This window comes from Artemia sp. Qi Xiang Cuo, chromosome 15 (genome assembly GCF_049724085.1).
Source record: "Artemia sp. Qi Xiang Cuo chromosome 15, ASM4972408v1, whole genome shotgun sequence".
NCBI lineage: Eukaryota > Metazoa > Arthropoda > Branchiopoda > Anostraca > Artemiidae > Artemia > Artemia sp. Qi Xiang Cuo.
Window position 1 is genome coordinate 57,218,175 of NC_142808.1, and position 15,980 is coordinate 57,234,154.

The 15,980-nt window shown below is 36.2% G+C and overlaps 1 protein-coding gene across 1 annotated transcript in view; it reads right to left on the reverse strand.

The window, feature by feature from the left end:
• Nucleotides 1-4,502: 4,502 nt before the first annotated feature.
• The window catches only part of LOC148943899 (proclotting enzyme-like), a 75,481-nt gene continuing 64,003 nt past the window's right edge, over nt 4,503-15,980 (reverse strand). Inside the window, exons 5-6 of the mRNA XM_089101275.1 lie at nt 15,552-15,632; nt 4,503-4,681 (exon numbers count right to left, since the gene is read on the reverse strand). Of these exons, the coding sequence (XP_088957401.1) occupies nt 4,503-4,681; nt 15,552-15,632 (260 nt within the window). The remainder of the gene's footprint in view (nt 4,682-15,551; nt 15,633-15,980) is intronic.

The window sequence follows — 15,980 nt, forward strand, 5'->3', positions numbered from 1 at the left end:
TGATGCCCCCTCGTTATATTTAAATTTTGCTGAATAGCCTGAAAGAAGCTTAAACGGCCATTAACTTCTTATCTCTTTCGGTTGTTCTCTAGGCACATTTTAAACTAATGAATAAACAAACTAATGAAGAAACGAATAAACAAACTAACCTTTTAAGAAAACGAATAAAGAAAACGTTAAAAAAGAAAACGAAAAAGTTTTAACCTTTAAAGAAAACAAATAAACAAACTAACCTTTTAAGAAAACGAATAAAGAAAACGTTAAAAAAGAAAACGAAAAAGTTTTAACCTTTAAAGAAAACAAATAAACAAACTAACCTTTTAAGAAAACGAATAAAGAAAACGTTAAAAAAGAAAACGAAAAAGTTTTAACCTTTAAAGAAAACGAATAAACAAACTAACCTTTTAACGATCCATTAAGTCATTGCAATGCCATCATGTAAATTTTTCGCTCTTTAAATGAATTTTTATGTGACGTCATTTACATGGATCTTATTTTTTTTAACTTAAGGCTCTAAAATATAGTCAGCCGATGGATGCACGTCCTGCCCATGACCCACAAAAATATTGCCATGCCTTACCAGTGGTGCCTACGCCCCACGCTGGGAATCACCGCTTTGTATCCATAAGGACCTGACCGGGGTACCGAATTACCAACTTGGGTTTTATCGCTTAAAGTACATTTAGGCCCAGCTTTTCCATTTAGATCGACTTTTTGGAATTCTACAGAATTTCTAACACATCTACGGGCAAAAAAGATATACCAAAACTATTTTCGGTAAAAACTTATGATGTTTTTAATGTTTAATGTTTAGCTGTAAAAATATAAATGTTTTTACTTTTATAACTTTAATAAATCAAATAATATTAACATTTTGATTACTAAATATCAGTATATCTATGTTAAACTGACAATGCACATTCATTTCTATTTTTTTCAGTAAAGTACAAATTATGTTCTGGCCTTGGGAAGGCATAGGGGTTTTGAGCCCAACTTACGTTAATTTCTGCTCATTTTGAGTTTGACTCGGTTAGTTATTGTAATTTCTGTTCGTTTTGGGTTTCGTTTATTTATCGATGCTGATTTGTGTAAGTTTCACGCTTGGTAGATTATTTGATTTTATTTTTGCTCATTTTTTGTTTAATAGAGTTCTTTGCTTCCCTTTGAAAAACTTATTTTGTGGAATTTTTTTAGTTAATTTCTGTTTGTTTTATATTGACATAGTCTTTTCAGGGAAAAAGAAAATAATAGTTTAAATCTTTTCGTTTTTTAAGAATTTATAGTTTGGCCTGCTATTTGCATGCTGGAGAAAAGTTTTCAGCAATTTTTAACAACATACACCCTTTAAAAAATCTGGACACAAATAGTAGTGTTTAATTTAGTTTCATACCTCCTCTAGTTGAACTGAAATGGAAAACTTGATACGATTCGCAAAAAAATCTGTTTACTTTCTTAGATAGCTTGGATACACTTACGCTATTTTGATTTGGTTAAATTTTAAGAGCGGAAGTAGAACCAAAAGTTTGAACATAATACCCTTAGTCGTTCTTGGGATACTACTGAGATGCCTTATTGGGAATTAGTATTAACACAGTGCATTTTGATTTAATCGTATGGCAAGATTTAGTTTTTAAACATAAAGGCAAAGGGAGGGGGGGGCATGGGAGGGGGATTAGTTTCCCTTCAATCACTTTCGACTATTAAAAAGGGCATCAGCCCTTTGTATTTTTAATCGAATGAGCCCTTTTTGAAGTTCCTACGACAACTCCTTCGATACGAAGTGCCCTGGTCTAAACAACAACAACAACAACAAATAATACATTATACCCACCTTAATCTTTACTATAAAAATGTCAATCCTTCCAATCAATTTTGACTATTAAAAAGGGCACTGGGCCTTTCGATTTCCAATCAAATGAGCCCTTTTTGAGTTTCTAAGACAACACTTTCTGTAAACACCTTATATGCCCCCAAATCAAAAGGCCTAGGAAATCAAAAGGCCTAGTGCCCCTTTTAATGGTCGAAAGCGATTGGAAGGCTTGCTATTTTTATAGTAACGATCGATGTGGGTATAATGTATTATTTGTTGTTGTTGTTGTTTAGACCAGGGCACTTCGTATCGAAGGAGTTTCGGAACTAGGAACTTCGGAACTAGGAACTTCGAAAAGGGCTCATTCGATTGAAAATAGAAAGGGTTGATGCCCTTTTTAATAGTCAAAAGTAATTGGAGGGCAACTAAAACCCCCTCCCACGCCCACTCACCCGTTTGTCCATTATGTCTAAAAACTAAATGTTGCCTTAAGATTAAATCAAAATGCAGAGTGTTAATGTTAATTCCCAATAAGGCATCTCAGCAGTATCCCAAGAACAAATCAACTACGCTGAACAAAATGGCTCTCTCAAAATTTCGATTGGATGTGTTTCGGGAAATGGTGGGCGTGGAAGGGGTGTTAGTTGCCTTCCAATCACTTTCGACTATTAAAAAGGACACAAGCCACCAACTCCCAATGGGACAAGCTCCGACTTCCAATTGAATGAACCCTTTTCAAAGTTTCTACGACAACTTCTTCGATACGAAGTGCCCCGCTCTAAAGGAAGAAAATAATAAATAATAAATTGTGCCAACATCATTCTTATATGCCCTCAGGGCATAACTTAAAACTTTTGTCCTGAGGGTTTGTTGGGAGTGTCCTCCTCAAAAACATATTTTCCATCTGGAAATCAACTACCCTGAACAAAATGGCTATCTCAAAATTTTGATTGGATGCGTTTGGGAGAATGATGGGCATGGGGAGGGGCTAGTTGCCCTCCAATAACTTTTGACTATTAAAAAGGGAACTAACCCTTTGAATTTGCATTCGAATGAGCCATTTTTGAAGTTTCTACGACAACGCCTTCTATAAAAACCTTATATGCACCCAGGGCATAACTTACAACCCTTGCCCTGAAGGCTGTGGGGGAGTGTCCTCCTCAAAAACATAATTTCTATCTGGAAATCAGCTATGCTGAACAAAATGGCTCTCTCAAAATTTTGATTGGCTGTGCCTTAAGATTAGATGCCTTAAGATTAAGGCACATTTGATTGGATGTGCCTTAAGATTAAATCAAAATGCACTGTGTTAATGTTAATTCCCAGCAGTATCCCAAGAACAAATCAACTACGCCGAACAAAATAGCTCTCTTAAAATTTCGATTGGATGTGTTTCGGGAAATGGTGGGCGTGGAAGGGGTGTTAGTTGTCTTCCAATCACTTTTGACTATTAAAAAGGGACAAGCCACTCCAATTTCCAATGGAATGAGCCCTTTTCGAAGTTTCTACGACAACTTCTTCGATAAGAAGTGCCCTACTCTAAAGAAAAAAAAAATACATTGTGCCAACATCGTTCTTATATGCCCTCAAGGCATAACTTAAAACCCTTGCACCGAGGGTTGTGGGGGAGTGTCCTCCTCAAAAACATATTTTCTATCTGGAAATCAACTACGTTGAACAAAATGGCTATCTCAAAATTTTGATTGGATATGTTTGGGGGAATGATGGGAGTTCGGAGGGGGGAGGGGCTAGTTGCCCTCCAAAGACTTTTGACTATTAAAAAGGCCACTAGCCCTTTGAATTTCTAATCGAATGAGCCTTTTTTGAAGTTTATACGACAACTTCTTCGATACAAAGTGCCCTGCTCTAAAGGAAAAAAATAATAAATAATACATTGTGCAGACATCGTTCTTATATGCCCTCAGGGCATAACTTAAACCCTTGCCCCAAGGATTTTGGGGGAGTGTTCTCTTCAAAAATATATTTTCTTTCTGGAAATCAACTATGCTGAACAAAATTACTATCTCAAAATTTTGATTGGATGTGTTTGGGGGAATGATGGGCACGGGGGGGACTAGTTGCCCTAAAATCAATTTCTACTATTCAAAAGGCACTAGGCGTTCCAATTTCCAATCGAATGAGCCCTTTTTGAAGTTTCTACGACAACTCCTTCGATACGAAGTGCCCGGGTATGGAAACACAAAAGAATAACACATTGCGCCAACATCGTTCTTTGCTTAAGCAGCTCTATTGCCCTGCCTATGATATTCAGTCAAAACTTTTAAACAACTTCTCACTGCAGTAATTTACGATGTAAGTACCACTGTTGCTGAACTTGAAAAATTTAAGTTTCAAGTTTATTGTTCTGAAGAAACTTATTTAAACTTTAAAGTCGATTTCCCTAGTGACTTTTGACTATTTTAATTGTCACAGCTAAAACCTTAATCTTTCAGGAAAAGTTACTTCCTTTTTACAAAGTGTTTCATCAAGAAAATAAAGGTTTTCAGCACCAGCCTGGTGCTCCATCATCAGCACCATCTGGCAGCAACATTCAACTACGTGGTAGAAGAACAGGAAGCATGCAACAGCACATATATTTAAGTACTTACCTCATATATTTAAGTACTTTTAAGTACACTATATTTTAAGTATATTTAAGTATATATTAAATATATTTAAGTACATTAAGAACTTACCCCATAATACAGTGTGCAGCAGTAACAGCATATCTGTCATTAAGAAGACTTGCACCGCAAAAGGGTCTTGTTCCAGTTCTAAAAATAAGCGCCGCCATCCATGGATACTTCCCTATTGGAGCTTCACTGCCGCCAACAATCCTTCCTTCTGAGTCATCCAGTGAGTAGCCACATGCTAAAGCAGCAAGAGTTTCTTTATTATTAATGTTAATAGAAGCAGCTCACTCTAGGGAGAGCTGTTGTGGTCCTTGACCTCTTTTTGGAGAATTCTCCAGTTTTGATAGGCTAAATATATCAGTTTTGATTAGGTGCAGTTCGTACTAGCGCTTCAAGCATTACTGCCTAAAATACTGTTTAAGTGCAAAAATGGTGTGCTTGTAAGGAGGCCTTATTTTTGCGTAATTGGGTAACTCAATTTTAGTAAAGCTTGGAATTCCCTTTCTCGTCAATAGATCAGAAACATAGCGACAATTTCAAATTAGCTTGAATTTGAAAAAATTTTCACTTTGCGTAACTAGTCATAAATCTTGTAGTGACACTTCTTTGTCGAAGAATCGAACGAATTTTAAACCCGTGAAAATATTTGAAGACCTAATTTAGACCAGTTTTGGCTATAAAACAAATAGGAATGCAAGGCCTTGAAATACTGGGAAAAAACTACCTTTTAACAAAAAGTTGTTGATTGGCTGAAAGAGCAAGGGAAGGTCACTAAACGAATCAAGTAACAAACGAATAAAACGTACGGGGGAGAGAAAATAGGGGTATTCTTGTCAGGAGAGGGGACTAGAAAGGAACTCTTGGTAAGTAACCTTTTTAACGAATTATGGTAAGTATCTGCCTTGGTTCAATTTCTTTAAACGTATAAGTTAAAATAATAATATTAAAACTTTTCGTCACTTTAGACTATACCGACAAAATCCTATATCCGTGTTGAATTGACTTATCAATTGAATTCTGAATTCCTCTTTGAGAATAAAATTGAGATAAAAAATAAAACTTCTGAAAGATTTCTGTCACCTCGATAAACCAGGCTAAGTAATAAATTTAATACCTATATAAGAGACATAGAAACCAGTGCTGAAGTCAAAGCACGACATTTCACTATAATTTGGTGATTTGGGGTATATTTGATTAGAAAGAATTGGGGACCCTAGGTGAAATACAGCATTTTTTAAGGATTGAAATAGACACACGCAGAGAAATGACACACACACACAGATGACACGCGCACAGTGAAGACATAAACACAGAGATGAAACACATAGAGACAACACAGATGGAAAGACGACACACTTACAGATACGATACAAACCCAGAGACGATACATACACAAACAGATGACACACACACAGAGACGAAACACACACAGAGATGACAAACAAACAGAGACTAGTAAAATTAGTTCGTCTTAGAAACTGGAACTTGGGAATAACCTAAGGTTTAAGTACAATATAAACTCCTTAACGTTAAAGAATAAATTAAAGCGAATTCTCTGACGTTATACGAAAGAGGGACCTATTCCTCTTTTCAGCCACGTTTGCATTTCCCAACCCGTGCTAATATTATATAGAGGCAGTCCTGATGTTTTACAGAAGGGCTCGGGAAGAAAGAGGAATTAAATTGCTAGATTAAAATTTCCAATCTCTTCCGTCCAAAGATCCAATTTTCTCTAGAAAGTTGTAGTTGATCAAAGTCCCAAAGAACACTAACTTCCTTTTCAGGATATAAACCTGAAACTTGGTTTAATTGATACAACTAAGGTGAGACCTAATAAAAAGGTTATTCTTAGGTTCCAAGGAACAATAATTTGATGTAGAGAATTTTAATTACACTGGTAACCAAGGCTGTCTGATTATTCAAGTGTAGCTATTTCAATTAGAAGCATTCGATAGCATAGATTAATGTAATCCTTTTTTTTAGTAAACATTCGTGGATTGAACAAGCAGAACCACACAATATAAAACAATATACCTAGGAGATGCTTAGAAGTATTTAAAATATTTAGGTTTAAAATATTTTCCTTTTATTTCCTTTTATAATAAATATTAGTTGTCACTGGAATCTGAGTACTGTTCTTACCCAAGCCTCAGTTATAACACGCTACCAAATTTTATCCCTGATTAAGTAGGGGCAACCTTACAACTTGTGTCAGCGGTACTCAAGTTCAGTGTAACTGTCGTTTAAGGGGGGATTGAGGAAAATTTTAAATTTTGGTAGAATTTTGTCCTAGGTTCCTCCCAAGAAGGTAGGTGTCTTCGGTTGCCTGGAGGTTGTTTTCTGGTCTAGCAGTGACGGAAAGGTTTTAAACAGTGTTAATTTAAGTAGTAATACTGATAGTGTTTATTAGTATAGATTTTTTTCCTTTTCTTAACGAGTTTTTTCTGTAGCTTAAGGTTTTTAGTGCGCTAGGTATTTTGGGAGCAGGCTCGAAGGCTGTTGCTGAGCAAAAATCGGTCTATTAATCTTGACGAGTTGAAAGTGGAGTAAATAACACTATTGGGGAATAATGTCTCAATTGATTTCTTTGGGATAGATAAAGAAGAGATGAGGAGATTTCAATTAGAAGACCCTGAAATTAGGACGGCAATAAACGAAATAATAGAAGAAAATACACTCTTAAGCTTAAAATCTCCCCAAGATACATATAAAAATAATGAAAAGTTTAAGGAGGGTATAAATAAAGAGTTGAGCCAAACTGGTTCGGCCAGGTCCTATGAGACGTGTAAGTCAGATATTGTTAGCTCAAACATTCTCGGAGCGCTGAAAACATCAAAAGGGAGTGAATTCAATAGTAATACTGAAAAGGAGTTTGCTTCTATGAGAGGGAATAAGCCTGGGTACAGGGATAGATGCTTGACCTCTGGGTCTATCCATGGTAAGCTGAAAGGGGTAAAAGTAAAGGGCAGTACACATGCGTGTGTTACTGACAGCAGGTAAATTTTAGAGGAGAGTGAAATTGAATCCTGTGAAGGGCAAGTTCTGGCGGCGGAACTTGCAAAGACCAGAACTATTGAAGGAGTTGCTGGCACCATGAGTAATCGGGATGGGTCCGAAACGTCCACGGATCCGGACTTGTAGAGGGACGAGCCGCTATGGATACGACAAGCTCGCGCGGTGGAGCTTGCGAAGACTAGGACTATGAATGGAGTCACTAGCACGGAAAAGACTAGGACTATGAAAGGAGTCACTAACACGGATAATTAGGATTTGTATGGAATACCTGCAGACGTAGGCGCCAAGAGGGGTAAGCCACATGAACAATTTCCAAAATTTGACGTTTCGGGCAGAGCTCAAATTAACAACATACCAGAAATTTCAAATTTGGGGGAAGCGAATCCTTTTCTTGTAAAATGGTTGAGAGATCTCCAGTTGGTCCTAGTCGAAGGGTTATTGCACGCAATAGACGATTCAGAAAAAAGGCCTTGCATTCCTTTTTGTTTTATACCCAAAACTGGTCTTAATTAGGTCTTCAAATATTTATTACGGGTTCAAAAGTCGTTCGATTCTTGGAAAAAGAAGTGGCACTACAAGATTTATGACTAGTTATGCAAAGCGAAATTATTTTCAAATTCAAGCTAATTTGAAATTGTCGCTATATTTCCGATCTTTTGAAGAGAAAGGGAATTCCAAGCTTTACTAAAATTGAGTTACCCAATTACACAAAAATAAGGCCTCCTTACAATCTCCCCCACTTAAAATCTTAGTATAGTTTTCTTTTAAAAGGAATAAACGAAAGGAAACACAAATTTACTAAGATCCATTGTAACTCAATTTCTCCTTATACTACTTCTAAATATAACCCCTGAGACTTTTGTTCCCGATAACCTGTATATAAAATTCTCATTTTTCTGAATATCAGTCCTACTGAAAGAAATCATTTTCTTAGGACTTTCTAAGTATTGGCATTTTCTAAGGGTTTTACAGAATTTTCTAAGGATTGAAATAGAAACAAAATTAGTTCGTCTTAGAAAATGGAACTTGGGAATAACCTAAGGTTTAAGTACAATATAAACTCCTTAACCTTAAAGAATAAATTAAAGAGCCTTTTGCCTCCTCCTTCCAGCTTAGTTACCTTTTGTAACTTACATAGCGTTTATTAAAAACTTATATATACATATAAGAAGATTGGAACTAGAGAACAATTCAATATTCCTCCCCTAGCGAATTCTCTGACGTTATACGAAAGGGGGACCTATTCCTCTTTTAGCCCCCTTTGCATTTCTCAACCCGTGCTAATATTATATAGGGACAGTCCTGATGTTTTACAGAAGGGCTCTGGAAGAAAGAGGAATTAAATTGCTAGATTAAGATTTCCAATTTCTTCCGTCCAAAGATCCACTTTTCTCTAGAAAGTTGAAGTTTATCAAAGTTCCAAAGAATACTAACTTCCATTTCAGGATATAAACCTGAAACTTGGTTTAATTTATACAACCAGTGAGACCTGATAAAACAGTTATTCATGGGAACAATAATTTGATGCAAAGAATTTTAATTACACTGGTACCCAAATCTGTCTGATTGTTCAAGTTTAGCTATTTCAATTAAAAATATTCAATAGCCTAGAATTAACTTAATCCTTTTTTCGGTAAACATTTGTGGATTGAACAAGCAGACCCATACAATATTAAACAACACACCTAGAAGAAGTTTAGAAGTCTTCAAAATAATTAGAGTTAGTAACCGGTCCAAATATCAATCATAATTTGCAATGCAGGAATAAGCAAATAAATTTGGGAAGTACATATCAAACGATCACTCTTGCACAACGTGTTTATATATTACTTATATACTTTTATATGCTTAATATAATAGTTTAAACTACTCTATTAAGCAGTTTATGATATTTAATAGTTTCTGGTGATAAACTCATTTCAGTTTGTATGAAAGTGACCTTAAATCACTATATAGAAGTTCTAGGACAAATTTTGAGTAAAAACTAAAACTCTCATTCATTTATTGAATTCAAAACGTACTTGAAGTAGTACTTAAAAAGCTGTTAAAAATTACTTAAATCACTGTAAAGAAGTTCTCATTTATTGACAGATCTTATTCTGGGACAAATTTTTAGTAAAAACTAAAACTCTTATTCATTTATTGAATTCAGAAAGTACTTAAAAGTAGTATTTAAAAAGTACTTAAAAAGTACTTAAATAACTGTATAGAAGTTCCTATTTATTGACAGATCTTATTCTTATTCTGGACAAATTTTTAGTAAAAACTAAAACTCTTATTCATTTATTGAATTCAGAAAGTACTTAACAGTAGTACTTAAAAAGTACGTAAATCACTGTATAGAAGTTCCCATTTATTGACAGATCTTATTCTAGGACAAATTTTTAGTAAAAACTAAAACTCTTATTCATTTATTGAATTCCGAAAGTACTTAAAATAGTACTTAAAAAGCTCTTAAAAAGTACTTAAGTTACTGTATAGATGTTCCTATTTATTGACAGTTCTTATTCTAGGACAAATTTTTAGTAAAAACTATAACTCTTATTCATTTATTGAATTCAGAAAGTACTTAAAGTTGTACTTAAAAAGTACTTAAATTACTGTATAGAAGTTCCCGTTTATTGACAGATCTTATACTGGGATATTTTTTTTGTAAAAACTAAAACTCTTATTCATTTACTGAATTCAGAAAGTACTTAAAAGTAGTACTTAAAAAGTACTTAAATCACTGTATAGAAGTTCCTATATATTGACAGATCTTATTCTAGGATAAATTCTTAGTAAAAACTAAAACTCTTATTCATTTATTAAATTCAGAAAGTACTTAATGTAGTACTTAAAAAGTACTTAAAAAGTACTTTAATCACTGTATAGAAGCTCCCATTTATTGACAGATCTTATTCTAGGACATATTTTTAGTAAAATCTAAAACTCTTATTCATTTAATGAATTCAGAAAGTACTTAAAGTAGTACTTCAAAAGTTCATAAAAAGTACTTAAATCACTGTATAGAAGTTCCAATTTATTGACAGATCTTATTCTAGGACAGATTTTAGTAAAAACTAAAACTCTTATTCATTTATTGAATTCGGAAAGAACTTAAAGTAGTACTTAGAAAGTACTTAAATCACTATATAGAAGTTCCCATTTATTGACAGACCTTATTCTAGGACAAATTTTTAGTAAAACCTAAAACTTTTATTCTTTTATTGAATTCCGAAAGTACTTAAAGTAGTACTTAAAAAGCACATAAAGTACTTAAATTACTGTATAGAAGTTCCTATTTATTGACAGTTCTTATTCTAGGACAAATTTTTAGTAAAAGCTATATCTCTTATTCATTTATTGAATTCAGATAGTACTTAAAATTGTACTTAAAAAGTACTTAAATTACTGTATAGAAGTTCCCAATTATTGACAGATCTTATTCTAGGAAAAATTTTAGTAAAATCTAAAACTCTTCTTCATTTATTGAATTCAGAAAGCACTTAAATAGTACTTAAAAAGTAATTAAATCCCAGTATAGATGTTCCCATTTATTGACAGATCTTATTCTAGGACAAATTTTTGAGTAAAAACTTAATCTCTTACCTTATTGAATTTAGAAATTCCTTGAAGTAGTACTTATAAGCAGATCATGTACAAATTCATGTTAATCATGCATATTTATGCTCATGTACTTATTATTTGGCAGAAAAATTTAGAATTATCTAATTTTTAAAATCTGAATAAAATCTTAAGTACCTGTTGGCACTTTCTGATTTCTAGACCATTTTTCGCCATACGCAAATCTGGCCAAACTTTTTAAAAATGGTATTGGTATTGGATATTTATTTTATATGTCCCAAGAGCCTCCCCTCCTCACACTTACAATAAAAGTCTTAAGAAAAATGAACAAACCAGCTCGCAATAAATACATTTGGGTTTAAAAATATACCTTACTAAATATACTCCTCCCTAAGGAGTGTTGATCTTCGTAGGATGTCGAAAAATAATGATTGAAAATTCTGAGCTTTACAGCTCTTTTAATGGCAAAAACTGTGTAAGAGAAACCAGACACACCTTAACCGCTCCATGTGCCAAATGAGCATCTTACAGCTATTCAAATAAGAATCATATAAAGATTTTTGATCGATATAATTGAGAGTGTACTTGTATGATATGGGTCCTACGTAATGTTCTTCTAATTTGTCTCTCTGACACTCAATCCTAACAAAATGTACCAAAGTAAGATAACAACATAATACTTTAGAAACAAACTTCGACTATATATTTGCACATTAAGGGGGAGGGGGTTAAGTATAGCGGGTCTGCATGCCTAATGTGTGAAGTACAATTATTCTGCATATTATGTAGTAAGAATTGTTTTCTAACTGCACAGTGTCGAAAAACTTTACCCCCCCCCCCCTAATGTGCTAATATATAGCCTAAATTATATATTTTCCATCTATTTTGTCACTTCTCTTTGTCTTGTCTCGTGCTAAGCTTAAAGAAACCAACGAAAAAACTGGTTTCTATAGTGCGTCAATGAATGAACAGCTTGAGCGGTAGGGCGTTTATCATACAAGGACCTTTGAGAGTTTCAAAGTGTGGTCCTTGAGTCACTGCCACCTTCATATATTTTTTTTTCCTCCTTCATTCACTTTCGAAGCAAAAAATAACTTGCAAAGAAATGCCGGAATATTTGCCATTGATATCACAATGTGAGGCCCTTGGACTTATTTCTCCCATGGAGATTTTTAAATTAAACACATTAAGTACTCCTTTTAAAAATGGAATAGCATCACATCTTGCTGAAATCAGAGTCATGAAAATATTATTAATCTTCATGAATTGCATACACCAAGGTCGTAACCATCCCTAACAGTGGCGTAATTCCTTCAAATTCTAGAGGGAGGGTAAAGTTGGAGCCGATTTTCCCAAATGAAGTGTTGATGACAGTGGAAACTGAAAAATGAACCATATAGTATACTAAAAGAAACTGATCTTGTCTGTGGATGCTTGTATTATGGAGTTCTCACAATATTTTTGAAGAAACTAATTTCATCGGGGGGGGGGGGGCGGGTAAACTTGGGTATTGACTTACTTACTTATGTCTCCTGCCGGGCGCTGCTTGGCGTAGAGTCTGCCTCCTCCGTCCACTTCGGTCCATGGCAAGGGTTTGCACATTGCTCAACCTGATATTTTCCATCGCCAGGAACTCGGATAGGCTGTCAGACCATCGTTTCTTCGGTCGGCCGCGAGGTCGCTTCAAACCGGCTTTGGCAGGGTCGAAGTCATGGATCGTTTTCGCAGGTATGTGTAGAGGCATTCGAAGTAGGTGTCCGAACCATCGTAGTGTTCGCTCGGCTGCTTGGGTCGAAAACCGAGACTGCTTGGTGAGCTGCAGCAGCTTCTCATTGCTGACAAAGTCGAACCATCGTAGACCTTCGATCCTCCTCAGGCTCTTCGACTGAAAGACATCAATTGTCTTGAGGGTTGCGGCTGAAGCTTGCCACGTCTCAGCTCCATAGAGCATCACAGAGCCGACGAGGGCGTTGAAAATCCGCAGCTTCGTTGTGCGACTGAGTTTTGGTTTTCGCCAGAGGTAACGGTTCAGTCTGCCCATGGCAGAAGACGCTTTGGATATTCTTGCTTGTAGTTCAGAAAGAAGCGAGCCATCTGAAGAAATTATGGAGCCCAGGTAGGTGAACCTTTGGACAACTTTGATGCTAGTGGTGCTATCCAGGCTAACTGAAGGATTGGCAGCAGGAGAGGATGGGTCTATGGCCATAATTTTCGTTTTAGTCCAGTTTATCTGCAGTCCTACTTTTGCGGCCTCTTCTCGTAGGATTCGAAGCGCTTCCAGCAATTGCTCCATGGAGTCCGCCAGAATGGCTAAGTCATCGGCAAAATCAGCATCTGTAATGACACGATCTCCAAACTTGAGTCCAAAGCTGAGACGGGAAGTAGTCCTAGTCATAACGTAGTCTATGATGACATTGAAGAGCTCTGGGGCCACTGCACATCCTTGGCACACTTCTGTCGGGATTTGGAAGAACGGGCTGCGCCGACCGTTCACTTGAACACAGCTCTCCGTCCCATGGTGTAGAGCTTTGAAGAGTCTGCAGTATTTCTTAGGGAGGCCTGTCGATTCTAGGATCCGCCAAAGAGCTTCTCGGTCCACTGAGTCGAACGCAGCACGGAAGTCGACGAAGGTAAAAAAAGCTTTTTGTCGGAACTCCGTGGCTTTTTCTATGATTTGTCGGATCGTAAAAATCTGCTCGATGGTTGAACGGTCCGACATGAAACCAGCTTGCTCCGGTCGCCGGATTTTACGAATGATATTTCAACATCGATCTAGCAGGACCATTGAGAAAAGTTTTCCTGGGACAGACAGTAGGGTTATTCCACGGTAGTTCAAGCAGTCGCTTCTAGAACCTTTACTCTTCCATAAAGAGATAATGACACCCTTCCGCCATTCTTCGGGAATTATCTAGGTTTGCCAGATTGTAGAGAACAGGGTGTGGAGAAACAGGAGCATAACAGGACCTGCATATTTTAGCAGCTCTGCACTCAGGCCACAGATACCGGCAGCTTTATTGTTCTTGAGCCTTTTTACTGCATTTCCAATTTCTGAGGGGCTGAAAGGCTCGTCTGGAGGAGCATCTGTTTCGGATCTTGGACTGCCAGGTTGGCTGGGACTATCAGTAGGAGGCATAGACGGGTTAGTGTTGTTCAGGAGTGAGCAGAAGTGGTCCTTCCACCGCTCGAGACAAGAACCCTCATCAGAGAGAAGTGTTCCATCCCTGGATAGGACAGGTCCCAATGCTGGTGTTTTATTTTCTGTGAGATCGCGGAGGTGCTTGAACAGGCTACCCATGTCTTTCTTTTTTGCTGCTAGTTCGATTTCATCGGCTTTCCTTGCAACAAACTGAGTTCGGTCTCGGTGAATAAGTCTGTTCCGCACTCCATTGAGCCTTCGATAGGTGGCCATGTCCCCAAGAAGTCTTGCCCTCCGCCTTTGCTCTATGACCTGCAGTGTTTCGTCAGTTAGCCACGATTTCTTTGGGAAACTCCGCTTGCCAAGCACCAGCTGTGCTGCTTCGCTGGTCTGTGATTTAAAATACTTCCAGGCGTCTTCGCTGTTGTTGAGTGTGCCCAGGAGCTCAAAGCGATTTGATATCTCAACACTATACTTCTGGCGAGTATATGGCTCCTTTAGTTTCCCAATATCCGCTGCTACTGGTTTTTTTTTCCGATCGCTGTGCATGGAGGCGAAGCTGGACATCAGCACATACAAGCCTGTGATCTGCATTTCCGAGCTCTGCTGATCTGTAAGTTCTGTAAACTTGGGTATGGGGGGAAGTAAACTTGGGTATGGGGGGAAGGGTCTATATAATTATATAGATGAGAAGTCCAGCACCTTTATTGGTGTATTCAAAAATATTACTGATGTACATTCCCCTGGTACAGGGTTGATGAATAAAGCGTTTGTTAATAATTTGGCTCTGCATAGGTCGAGGAATCCTATGGCTTATAGTGGGGCCAAAATATGGAATTCGCTGGGTTGGAATATCAAAAATAGTTCTGGTGCAATTGAATTTATAAGGTTGTGAAAATTAAATATTTTCTATATATGGTTTGAAAATTAATTTCATTGGTTTAGGAATTGGTAGAAGGGTGATCAACTTATGATTTTAATTCTTCTTCTGTCTTCTAATACTGTTTAGTGTATTTAAGGAAAGGAGTTAAGAGATCGAGTAGGCCTATTTTGTTACTGATAGTTTGGTATATGCTGTTTTTACTAGGTTGTTTTAAAGACTCGTTCTGAGGTGACAACGAAAATTTTCTTTGTTATTTTTGTGAATTTATTTGACCATCAGTTCTCGGTATAAATTATATTTAGTTTATATTTATATATATACATAATTTATAATTTATATTTTATTTAACTTATATTTAATAATTTTCTATAATTTGATTTTCCCGCATCTCGGGGGGAGGGGGTGTGACTTGTGTTAAATTCTTAGAATTTAATAAATGACACCTATTAAAATTGAAAACCCCTGATCGGAATAATAATAATAATAATAAAAATAGAAAAGACTTACAGCAATTCAAGTAGTTATCTGAAGAACCAGCAAGTCGGGTTGTTAGTGATTCCTCAGTTGTTATTACGTGAGCTATTGAAGCTGAAAAAAAGCAAAGACATTTAAAGATAAAGAATATAGAGACAAATGTTAGAAACTTCACTATAGAGACATAAAAACGGTGAGAATGTTGAAAGAAGTGGACACAAAAAAACGCTTTGTTAGGAAATCGGAATAGTTTCCATTTTGTCTTGGGGTTTGTATAGTTTGAGCTGTCGTAAAAAAACTGGTTATTCAATATAAGAGTTTAGAAACCTATTTCCAATATTCTAGTTCCGCAGAGGCAAAAAAACGAGTTATTTTTCTCAGATTATGTTTATTAGAAACATGATCGATATTCTATATCTGATTCTGAGTGTCGCCAGGAAATTTTCCCAGGGGTCACATGAG